An 11,251-nucleotide genomic window follows, 5' to 3' on the forward strand; every position below is an offset into this window, starting at 1 on the left:
ATGTTGTGGTAAGTTATTTAAATGAAATCAGCTGCAGATCCTGTAGGTGTGAACGCACCCTAATAGTGGCAGCAGCTTGGAGTGTGAATACACACAGTGATGTCACAGTACAGGGGGGGATAATACACAGTGACGTCACAGTACAGGGGGGGATAATACACCGTGACGTCACAGTACAGGGGTATTATACACAGTGATGTCACAGTACAGGGGGGGGATAATACACAGTGACGTCACAGTACAGGGGGGGATAATACACAGTGACGTCACAGTACAGGGGTATTATACACAGTGACGTCACAGTACAGGGATAATACACACAGTGATGTCACAGTACAGGGATAATACACAGTGATGTCACAGTACAGGGGGGATAATACACAGTGATGTCACAGTACAGGGGGGGATAATACACAGTGACGTCACAGTACAGGGGTATTATACACAGTGATGTCACAGTACAGGGGGGATAATACACAGTGATGTCACAGTACAGGGATAATACACAGTGATGTCACAGTACAGGGATAATACACAGTGATGTCACAGTACAGGGGGGATAATACACACAGTGATGTCACAGTACAGGGATAATACACACAGTGATGTCACAGTACAGGGATAATACACAGTGATGTCACAGTACAGGGGGGGATAATACACACAGTGATGTCACAGTACAGGGATATTATACACGGTGATGTCACAGTACAGGGGAGATAATACACAGTGATGTCACAGTACAGGGGGGGGATAATACACAGTGATGTCACAGTACAGGGGGGATAATACACAGTGATGTCACAGTACAAGGATAATACACAGTGATGTCACAGTACAGGGATAATACACAGTGATGTCACAGTACAGAGGGGGGATAATACACAGTGATGTCACAGTACAGGGGGGATAATACACAGTGACGTCACAGTACAGGGGGGATAATACACAGTGACGTCACAGTACAGGGGTATTATACACAGTGATGTCACAGTACAGGGGGGGATAATACACAGTGACGTCACAGTACAGGGGGGGAATAATACACAGTGACGTCACAGTACAGGGGTATTATACACAGTGACGTCACAGTACAGGGATAATACACAGTGATGTCACACTACAGGGGGGATAATACACAGTGATGTCACAGTACAGGGGGGGATAATACACAGTGACGTCACAGTACAGGGGTATTATACACAGTGATGTCACAGTACAGGGATAATACACAGTGATGTCACAGTACAGGGGGGATAATACACACAGTGATGTCACAGTACAGGGATAATACACACAGTGATGTCACAGTACAGGGATAATACACAGTGATGTCACAGTACAGGGGGGATAATACACACAGTGATGTCACAGTACAGGGATATTATACACGGTGATGTCACAGTACAGGGGGGATAATACACAGTGATGTCACAGTACAGGGGGGGGATAATACACAGTGATGTCACAGTACAGGGGGGGATAATACACAGTGATGTCACAGTACAAGGATAATACACAGTGATGTCACAGTACAGGGATAATACACAGTGATGTCACAGTACAGGGATAATACACAGTGATGTCACAGTACAGGGATAATACACACAGTGACGTCACAGTACAGGGGTATTATACACGGTGATGTCACAGTACAGGGGTGATAATACACAGTGATGTCACAGTACAGGGGGGGGGGATAATACACAGTGATGTCACAGTACAGGGGGGATAATACACAGTGATGTCACAGTACAGGGGGGGGATAATACACAGTGATGTCACAGTACAGGGGTATTATACACAGTGATGTCACAGTACAGGGATAATACACAGTGATGTCACAGTACAGGGGGGGGATAATACACAGTGATGTCACAGTACAGGGGGGATAATACACAGTGATGTCACAGTACAGGGGGGATAATACACAGTGATGTCACAGTACAGGGGGGGGGATAATACACAGTGATGTCACAGTACAGGGGGGGATAATACACAGTGATGTCACAGTACAGGGGGGATAATACACAGTGATGTCACAGTACAGGGGGGGGGATAATACACAGTGATGTCACAGTACAGGGATGATAATACACAGTGATGTCACAGTACAGGGGGGTATTATACACAGTGATGTCACAGTACAGGGGGGATAATACACGGTGATGTCACAGTACAGGGATGATAATACACAGTGATGTCACAGTACAGGGGGGGGATAATACACAGTGATGTCACTGTACAGGGGGGGATAATACACAGTGATGTCATAGTACAGGGGTATTATACACAGTGATGTCACAGTACAGGGGGGATAATACACAGTGACGTCACAGTACAGGGGTAGTATACACGCTGATGTGATGTGTGATCTGTGCGGGTGTTGGTCCCCTGTGTGATCGGTTCATCCTCCTCCTCCTCCTCTTTGCTGTACACGCAGCAGTCTCCTCCATCACGTGACTCTGACGCGTTTCCCCGTGCAGGAGGCGGCCCCGCAGTCGCTCCCGGTCCCGCTATGTGCCCGGGCTGAGCACCATGTTCCCGCGGCCCCTGCAGCAGATGGAGAGGGCGCCCCCCCGTCCGCCCCGGGCACACAGCCCCCTGCTGCCCTCCATGCTGATGTTCGGGGTGATCGTGGCCTCCTCCGGGCTGCTGCTGATGATAGAGCGGGGCATCCTGGCCGAGGTGAAGACCCCTCCTCCCCGCGGGGACGTGGCGTGGCGGGGCCGGGGACGGGAGCCGGGCGGGGAGGACGGGGAGCTGGAGCTGCGGATCGAGCGCGAGCTGCGGAACCGCACCATGAGCCGCATGTGTGAGAACATGCCCCGCAGCGTGTGGTCGCTTCCCCCCGGCCAGCGGCGGACCCTGCTCCGGCACATCATCGTTAACGACAAGTACCGGCTGCTTTACTGCTACGTGCCCAAGGTGGCGTGCTCCAACTGGAAGCGGGTGCTGAAGGTGCTGGACGGCAGCCTGGACAGTGTTCACACCAAGCTCAAGATGGACCACAAGAGCGACCTGGTCTTCCTGGCGGATCTGCCGGCCGAGCAGGTGCGGTACCGCCTGCAGCATTACTACAAGTTCCTGTTCGTGCGGGACCCCCTGGAGCGGATCCTCTCCGCTTACCGCAACAAGTTCGGGGAGATCAAGGAGTACCAGCAGCGGTACGGGCTGGAGATCGTGCGGCGGTACCGCAAGGACCCGGGCACCTCCAAGGGCGAGGACGTCACCTTTGCCGAGTTTGTGCGGTACCTGCTGGACGAGGACCCGGAGAAGATGAACGAGCACTGGATGCCGCAGAGTAACCTGTGCCGCCCCTGCGCCGTGCCCTACACCTTCATCGGCACCTACGAGCGCCTGCGCGACGACGCCAACCGCGTCCTGGACGATGTCGGGGCCCCGGCCTACATCCAATTCCCGGAGAGACAGGCCTGGTACAAGCCGGTGACCAAAGAAACGCTGCGGTATTTCCTGTGCAACACTCCGCAGGGGCTGATCCGGGAGCTGCTGCCCAAATACATCCTGGACTACTCCCTGTTCTCCTACACCCTGCCCAACGTCACCAGCGACTACTGCCGGCAGTGACAGCACAGGGCAGGCTGGCAGTGACAGCACTGAGCAGGCAGGCAGTGACAGCATGGGGCAGGCAGTAAGGTCCTATAGCAGGGAGTGACAGCATGGGGCAGGCAGGGATTGACAGCACTGGGCAGGCAGCAAGGTCTTATAGCAGGGAGTGACAGCATGGGGCAGGCAGTGAGGTCCTATAGCAGGTAGGCAGTGACAGCACTGGGCAGGCAACAAGGTCTTAGGCCTAATTCCCACATCCGTTGTTCTGTCCGCAATTGCGGACAGAACATGAGAACAATGTTATCCTATGACCCCGTTACGCAATCTGTGCCACAAAAAATGGACATGTAATGCGGAGTGTTTTTTTGCGGCACGGATGGCTGGGGTAATGATGTGTGAACGTAGTACTCCCTGAAGCACGGAGCACTACGGATGCACATACGGTAGTACGGTCCACGGCCACGGACTGCACTACGGGTGTGTGAATGTGGCCTTAGGCAGTGAGTGGGGTCTTATAGCAGGCAGTCAGGTCTTGCACTATGCAGGCAGTCAGGTCTTGCACTATGCAGGCAGTCAGGTCTTGCACTATGCAGGCAGTCAGGTCTTGCACTATGCAGGCAGTCAGGTCTTGCACTATGCAGGCAGTCAGGTCTTGCAGCAGGCAGGCAGTCAGGTCTTGCAGCAGGCAGGCAGTCTGGTCTTGCAGCAGGCAGGCAGTCAGGTCTTGGAGCAGGCAGGCAGTCAGGTCTTGGAGCAGGCAGGCAGTCAGGTCTTGCACTATGCAGGCAGTCAGGTCTTGCACTATGCAGGCAGTCAGGTCTTGCACTATGCAGGCAGTCAGGTCTTGCACTATGCAGGCAGTCAGGTCTTGCACTATGCAGGCAGTCAGGTCTTGCACTATGCAGGCAGTCAGGTCTTGCACTATGCAGGCAGGCAGTCAGGTCTTGGAGCAGGCAGGCAGACTGGTCTTGCACTATGCAGGCAGTCTGGTCTTGCAGCAGGCAGGCAGTCTGGTCTTGCAGCAGGCAGGCAGTCTGGTCTTGCAGCAGGCAGGCAGTCTGGTCTTGCAGCAGGCAGGCAGTCAGGTCTTGCAGCAGGCAGGCAGTCTGGTCTTGCAGCAGGCAGGCAGTCAGGTCTTGGAGCAGGCAGGCAGTCTGGTCTTGCACTATGCAGGCAGTCTGGTCTTGCAGCAGGCAGGCAGTCTGGTCTTGCAGCAGGCAGGCAGTCTGGTCTTGCAGCGGGCAGGCAGTCTGGTCTTGCAGCGGGCAGGCAGTCTGGTCTTGCAGCGGGCAGGCAGTCAGATCTTGGAGCAAGCAGGCAGTCTGGTCTTGCAGCAGGCAGACAGTCTGGTCTTGCACTAGGCAGGCAGTCTGGTCTTGGAGCAGGCAGGCAGGCAGGTCTTGGAGCAGGCAGGCAGTCTGGTCTTGCCGCAGGCAGTCAGGTCTTGCACTATGCAGGCAGTCAGGTCTTGGAGCAGGCAAGCAGTCTGGTCTTGCACTATGCAGGCAGTCTGGTCTTGCACTATGCAGGCAGTCTGGTCTTGCAGCAGGCAGGCAGTCAGGTCTTGGAGCAGGCAGGCAGTCTGGTCTTGCACCATGCAGGCAGTCTGGTCTTGCAGCAGGCAGGCAGTCAGGTCTTGCTGCAGGCAGGCAGTCAGGTCTTGGAGCAGGCAGGCAGTCAGGTCTTGGAGCAGGCAGGCAGTCAGGTCTTGGAGCAGGCAGGCAGTCTGGTCTTGCACTAGGCAGGCAGTCTGGTCTTGCACCAGTCTGGTCTTGGAGCAGGCAGGCAGTCAGGTCTTGGAGCAGGCAGGCAGTCAGGTCTTCCAGCAGGCAGGCAGTCAGGTCTTGGAGCAGGCAGGCAGGCAGTCAGGTCTTGCAGTAGGCAGGCAGTCAGGTCTTGGAGCAGGCAGGCAGTCAGGTCTTGGAGCAGGCAGGCAGTCAGGTCTTGCAGCAGGCAGGCAGTCAGGTCTTCCAGCAGCCTCCGTGCATTCCCTCCTCCACTCTCTACACGTTGCAGGTTTCCTCGGACTCCTGTAGTATCTCATTATATATCATCTCTGTACATTAGATACATAGTATTACCTTATTGTTACAGTGTAACCTTCAGCGTCTACAGAGGCGGCATATGTATATATATATATATATATATATATACCTGTCCTGTATACTAGTAGGCATCCTACATCTCCCAATCTATGCAAGAGGGAGCGGCGGGCACACTGACCGGGGATGGGGCCCCGCGTGTCATACAGTACAGTGTTATACATGGGGCCCCATGCGTCATACTGTACAGTGTTATACATGGGGCCCTACGCTTCATACTGTACAGTGTTATACATGGGGCCCCGCGTGTCATACAGTACAGTGTTATACATGGGGCCCCATGCGTCATACTGTACAGTGTTATACATGGGGCCCTACGCTTCATACTGTACAGTGTTATACATGGGGCCCCATGCGTCATACTGTACAGTGTTATACATGGGGCCCTACGCTTCATACTGTACAGTGTTATACATGGGGCCCCATGCGTCATACTGTACGGTGTTATATATGGGGCCACGTCCTTGATAATGGATAATGTGTACGGCTCTTATTACAGTCCTCCAGGGACCGTCATGTAATTTATGGACATGTAGGAAATGATAAAGCTTCGAAATGCGTTGGCACTTACACTAATATTGGAAACAATTTGTGTGTGCGTGCTGCCCCGGCTCTCAGGTGTGCGTGCTGCCCCGGCTCTCAGGTGTGTGCGTGCTGCCCCGGCTCTCAGGTGTGTGCGTGCTGCCCCGGCTCACAGGTGTGCGCGCGCTGCCCCGGCTCTCAAGTGTGCGCGCGCTGCCCCGCCTCTCAGGTGTGCGCGCGCTGCCCCGGCTCACAGGTGTGCGCGCGCTGCCCCGGCTCTCAGGTGTGCGCGCGCTGCCCCGGCTCTCAGGTGTGCGCGCGCTGCCCCGGCTCACAGGTGTGCGCGCGCTGCCTCGGCTCACAGGTGTGCGCGTGCTGCCTCGGCTCACAGGTGTGCGCGTGCTGCCCCGGCTCACATGTGTGCGCGTGCTGCCCCGGCTCACAGGTGTGCGCGCGCTGCCCCGGCTCTCAGGTGTGTGCGTGCTGCCCCGGCTCACAGGTGTGTGCGTGCTGCCCCGGTTCTCAGGTGTGTGCGTGCTGCCCCGGCTCACAGCTGCGTGCTGCCCCAGGTCACATTAGTGCCCACACCCCTCAGTGTTTACACCCTCACCCTTTATATTCGGTCCTTCGCACTTTCAATGTAACCAAAGATTTTTTACTAGAGTAACCTTTCCCTGTTGATGTTTTTGGCCTTTTCTATGGCAGAGTATTTTTGTAGTATTTTTGTATGTACAAGCACTTGTGTATTGTGTGCGGCGGTGGCTGATGGGGGGATTTTGGACAAGTCAGCGCCTGTCTCCTCTGAGAGTCAGACAGACGCAGGCTGGAGGGTTAACTCACTCAGTGACGGCCGGCAGGTATGGGGGTGGGGTGGGACTGTTGTCTGTGCTGTATATGGGGGTGGGGTTTTTAACACTTTCTATGGATGTTGCGGACAGTATTAAATCACTTTATTTCCAAAGAAATCCTGTCTCATGTCTGATTTAGAAGCTGGTGGGGGAGGGAAATGTCCTGCCGTATAAGAGGAGATATTTTTTGCATTCTTGTCACTGCGCACGCTGCATCCAGTGCAGCAACACATCTGCTGAGTGTGAACTCTGTGCGTGCCCTCCAGCTACTCCAAAACTACAAATCCCATTACCTCCGCACAACCAAAGCTTTGCAGTTTTGCCACAGAGATTTTTTTCAAAAGTACCGGGGAGGAGGAGAATGAAAAAAATAATGTGCACTCACCTCTCTGGCTCCAGCGCTGGGGCCTGCACACCGCCGCTCCAGTCACAGACACTTACTGGTTTGAGAGGGGACCTTGGATGTGACATTCCAGGCCCAGTCAGCGGCCGTAACTGGAACGTCACCTCCCAGGTCCCCACTCAAACCAGTAAGCGTTTGGGGACCTGAGCGGCGGTATGCAGGCCCCAGCGCTGGAGCCAGGGAGGTGAGTGCACATTATTTTTTTTTCATCCTCACCCTCCCCGACACTTTTGGAAAAAAAAACCCTGCCCAGAGTTCTTTAAAGAACAACTCTGGGCAGGGCGATTTTTTTTTTTTTTTATTTGCAAAAGTGGAGGGGGGGCTGAAAGAAATAACAAGCGCTCGCCTTCCCTGCTTCAGCATTGATGTTGGTCCTCAGCTGCTTCCTTCTTAGAGAGGGGATCTGAGATGTGACGTGTTGGGCCCGCTCAGCCAGTCAGCAGGCTTGACACATGACGTCCCGATTCCCCCCTGTAACCAGGAAGCGTCCGGGGACCGGAGCGGCGGTACACTATCAATGCAGGAGTCGGGGAGGTGAGGGCCCCTTTTTACCGGCTTTCCCTCCTCGTCACTTACAAATGATAGAGAAGCCCCTATGTACCCCAGACTACCATCGACAAGCTGCTACGCATGTGTACATAATGCGGTAATCGCTGATCGGTAGGCGCTGGGTACATGGTGATCTAAAGGCTTTGCTGTCACTACCTTTCATAGTTACAATGACTCTGAATGGCTGTGTTACCATCCCCGGCCCACTGGACAGCCATGTCGAGTCCTGACCTGCAGCACTATGTGTGTTATACAATGGAGGGTCTGTCCTGTGCCGCACATTCCTGAGTATAGGACTGGTCTCCATGGCCCGGGTCACAGGCCAAGCATGAGAATGTCTAATATACACAACAAGTCTATGTAGTTTCTTATAATACAAGACATGGGGAGGGCGCCTGGTTAAGAAAACCCTTATTGGTTAGATCCTGTTCACACCTGCCGTGTGGTGTCTGCAGATACAATTGGATTGGAGGAGCCAGCATATCCATACATTGCAGTGACAACTCATTGATTGAATGGTAGCGGTGTAATGCTTTATTTCACCTATGGGGGCGCTGCAGATAACAGGGTTGCTGGGAGTCCCAGGGGCTTACAGGCAGGGGACCCTTTCTAACAAAAAAGATTGTCCAGAGTCAACAACAAGTTCCCTGACTAAGAATGAAGGAAATTTATGAAGACAAACTTTCTGTTGCCCATAGCAACCAATCACGGCTTTCATGTAGTGCTCTTAGAAAGTAAAAGCTGGGCTGTGATTGGTTGCTATGGGTAACAAAGCCGCTCTAGCCTTTAGCTATGAAAAGTGTAACAGGATAACAGGCCTCGTTGGCATAGCAACCAATCTGTCAACTCTTAAACCACTGTAAAACCTGCGTTGTGATTGGTTGCCATAAGCATTAAAGTGAATGTATCACTGATTAGTAAAACGTTGTTATCATACTACCTGCGTACATCCTGGTGGCGTTGGCCATTTGTAAACGCCCCCCTCTATGCACTGAAGGCGGGCCTCGCGTCCCCGGTATGATGATATATTCTCCCCTCGGTGATGCGGCCAGACTTGATTTTGATGGAGATGCATCACTAAGGGAAGGAGATATCATTACACTGAGGGCGCCAGGCCCGACTCAAGTGCATAGAGCGGCCCAATTTGTATATCAGAAACCAACCAGTGCATATGACAGGTATAATGGCCTGCTCCACTGGCATGTACACACCGGTAGTATGAAACATGTTTCCACTAATAAAGGTGATACGTTAGTTTTAAAGGGGAACAGGAATCAGCAGATTAGACGAATCTGACCTTCTGATAGCCCCCTGTTGCGCTCAGGGCACTAAGGGTTGAAGGGGTGTCTCTTACTTCTATGCTCTGTACCGTTCCCATGTAGTTTAAATGTAGCGCTTTGTATGGTAAGGCCATTTGGAGCACTACCCCGTCCCGAGTGCCGATCCGATCCGCTTCAAACAGCCTTACCATACAGAGCACTACATTAAAACTACACGGGAACGGCGTAGAGGATGAAGGTAAAAGACATCCCTTCATCCTCAGCGTCCTGTGTGCAATAGGGGGCTATCCGCAGGTCAGATTCGTCTAATTTGCTGTTAGTTTCCCTTTAAGGTGATTTTTCTTCCTTTTCTTGATGCTAGGGGGTGCTGTGTCTGCTTTTACTTTAATTGTTTTCTGGAAACAACTTTTTTATTATTATAAATTGGCGTTACAAAAGTAAAAAGATAAACCATAGTAACCCGTCCTGACCCCCTGCCGCTGCCATCCTGATGGAGCCCAAAAACAAAGAAAGGCCGGACAATTATAGCAGTAAAGCTGTGGATTTATTTTACTGAAATTTTGGACAATTCCTTTTAGAGACATGGAGACATAATTATCTGGGTCATCCAGGGGTTAATGGCATAATTTCTGTTTCCTGCTTCTAATTCTACAGAATCCCTTCTTCCTCTTTCTTTATCATTGGCGGGGGAGTATAATCTGTATGTTACTCACAGTCAGGAGTGGTGCTATAGCACGCTGAGCTCTGACACGCTGTATTCGCTTTTTTCATTTCCATATGCCATAACCCTATAACTATATGCCTTATGGTTTTTGTCATGCTTTCATCAATATGGATGTATGACCATACCCAGTGAGTGTGCAGTGTCCTAGAACCCATGTGGAGCTTCTGGTTCTGTGTATATGTGGGTCGGCTAAGAAGGAACGTGTATGAGGGTATGTACACACTAGGGAATCCCAACCGAACACCCGTCGCAAATTCTGCAGCTTGCCCCCGCTCACAGACTCTGGTGGCCGAAGCATAGGCTTCATTCTATGGTTTGCCAGATTCCCGAAGAATAGGCGAGCTGCGTAGTACGCGGTGGGTGTTCCATTGGGATTCCAAAGTGTGCACATACCCTTATTGGGTATTCTGTGGTTTCTAGAGATAGTACTTCATTTTGGCCACTAGATGTCGCCCTCTTTTTTCTGTCCTCTGTGAAAGCACAGCTGAAGATATATGCAAAAAAGGTTAAAGGGTTTATAAAGCATTAGAAAAACATGGATGCTTTCTTCCAGAGACAGCACCACTCTTGTGTCCAGTTTCGGTGCAGGTTTTGTTGTGAAGTGAATGGAGCTGAATTGCAAACAACACCTGACCTGGAGACAAGAGTCGTGCTGTCTCTGGAAGAAAGTGGCCATGGTGTACCTGTTTAGTAGAGATGATCGAACATCGGGAAATCTTAGGTTCGATCGAACTCGAACATTTTCGAACGTGCAGCATTTGATTCCTGATGCCTTCCCGGTCCGTGAGGACAAACCTAAGATTTCCCGATGTTCAATCATCTCTACTGTTTAGGTATCAGATGACCTCCCCATTGTAATGTGAAGAACTACAATACCCATGATACCCTGCTCCAGGACACAGCACCGAGGCCCCTTTTACAGTTCTATATAATACTGTCTATAACTGCGGGCAGTATTCTATGGTTCTACCCATTGATTTCTATGGCTCCATGCACACATTCATATTTGTTAATACAAAATACCGACAAGCCATTTTACGGCCTATATTTGCAGCGCTTACTTGGTCTTCATGGTGGAAATCCCACTTTAAAAGGTGACTTGACGAGTCGCACAGACATGTCAAAAATTTAGATCTAAAAGCCTGACACATCTGTGCGAAACGTCAAAAGTCCATTTAATCGGCAGTAAGGCTTTAAGGGAATGTTCACACATTGCAGAAATTCCGGCTACAGCAATCCCCTTCAGTCGTCTG

General features: G+C 51.8%; 1 protein-coding gene across 4 annotated transcripts; it reads left to right on the plus strand.

Annotated features, from left to right (window-relative positions):
- The first annotated feature begins 2,455 nt into the window (after positions 1 to 2,455).
- On the plus strand, positions 2,456 to 7,055 carry CHST14 (carbohydrate sulfotransferase 14). Of its 4 annotated transcripts, none has more exons than XM_069950423.1 (4): positions 2,456 to 4,099; positions 4,244 to 4,499; positions 5,004 to 6,290; positions 6,424 to 7,055. In XM_069950423.1, the coding sequence occupies exon 1, from the start codon at positions 2,539 to 2,541 to the stop codon at positions 3,586 to 3,588; it is 1,050 nt and encodes a 349-aa protein (XP_069806524.1). In that variant the 5' UTR covers positions 2,456 to 2,538; the 3' UTR covers positions 3,589 to 4,099; positions 4,244 to 4,499; positions 5,004 to 6,290; positions 6,424 to 7,055. The 4 variants fall into 4 exon arrangements, with proteins under 4 accessions (XP_069806524.1, XP_069806525.1, XP_069806526.1 ...); XM_069950424.1 differs by having other exon boundaries at positions 5,004 to 6,263; positions 6,451 to 7,055; XM_069950425.1 differs by having other exon boundaries at positions 5,004 to 6,263; positions 6,478 to 7,055.
- Positions 7,056 to 11,251: the final 4,196 nt, after the last annotated feature.

This window comes from Dendropsophus ebraccatus, chromosome 13 (genome assembly GCF_027789765.1).
Source record: "Dendropsophus ebraccatus isolate aDenEbr1 chromosome 13, aDenEbr1.pat, whole genome shotgun sequence".
Lineage (NCBI taxonomy): Eukaryota > Metazoa > Chordata > Amphibia > Anura > Hylidae > Dendropsophus > Dendropsophus ebraccatus.

Excerpts from the sequence above, each read along its gene's own strand:
- CHST14 (XM_069950423.1), top strand. The coding sequence starts at position 2,539 with ATGTTCCCGCGGCCCCTGCAGCAGATGGAGAGGGCGCCCCCCCGTCCG.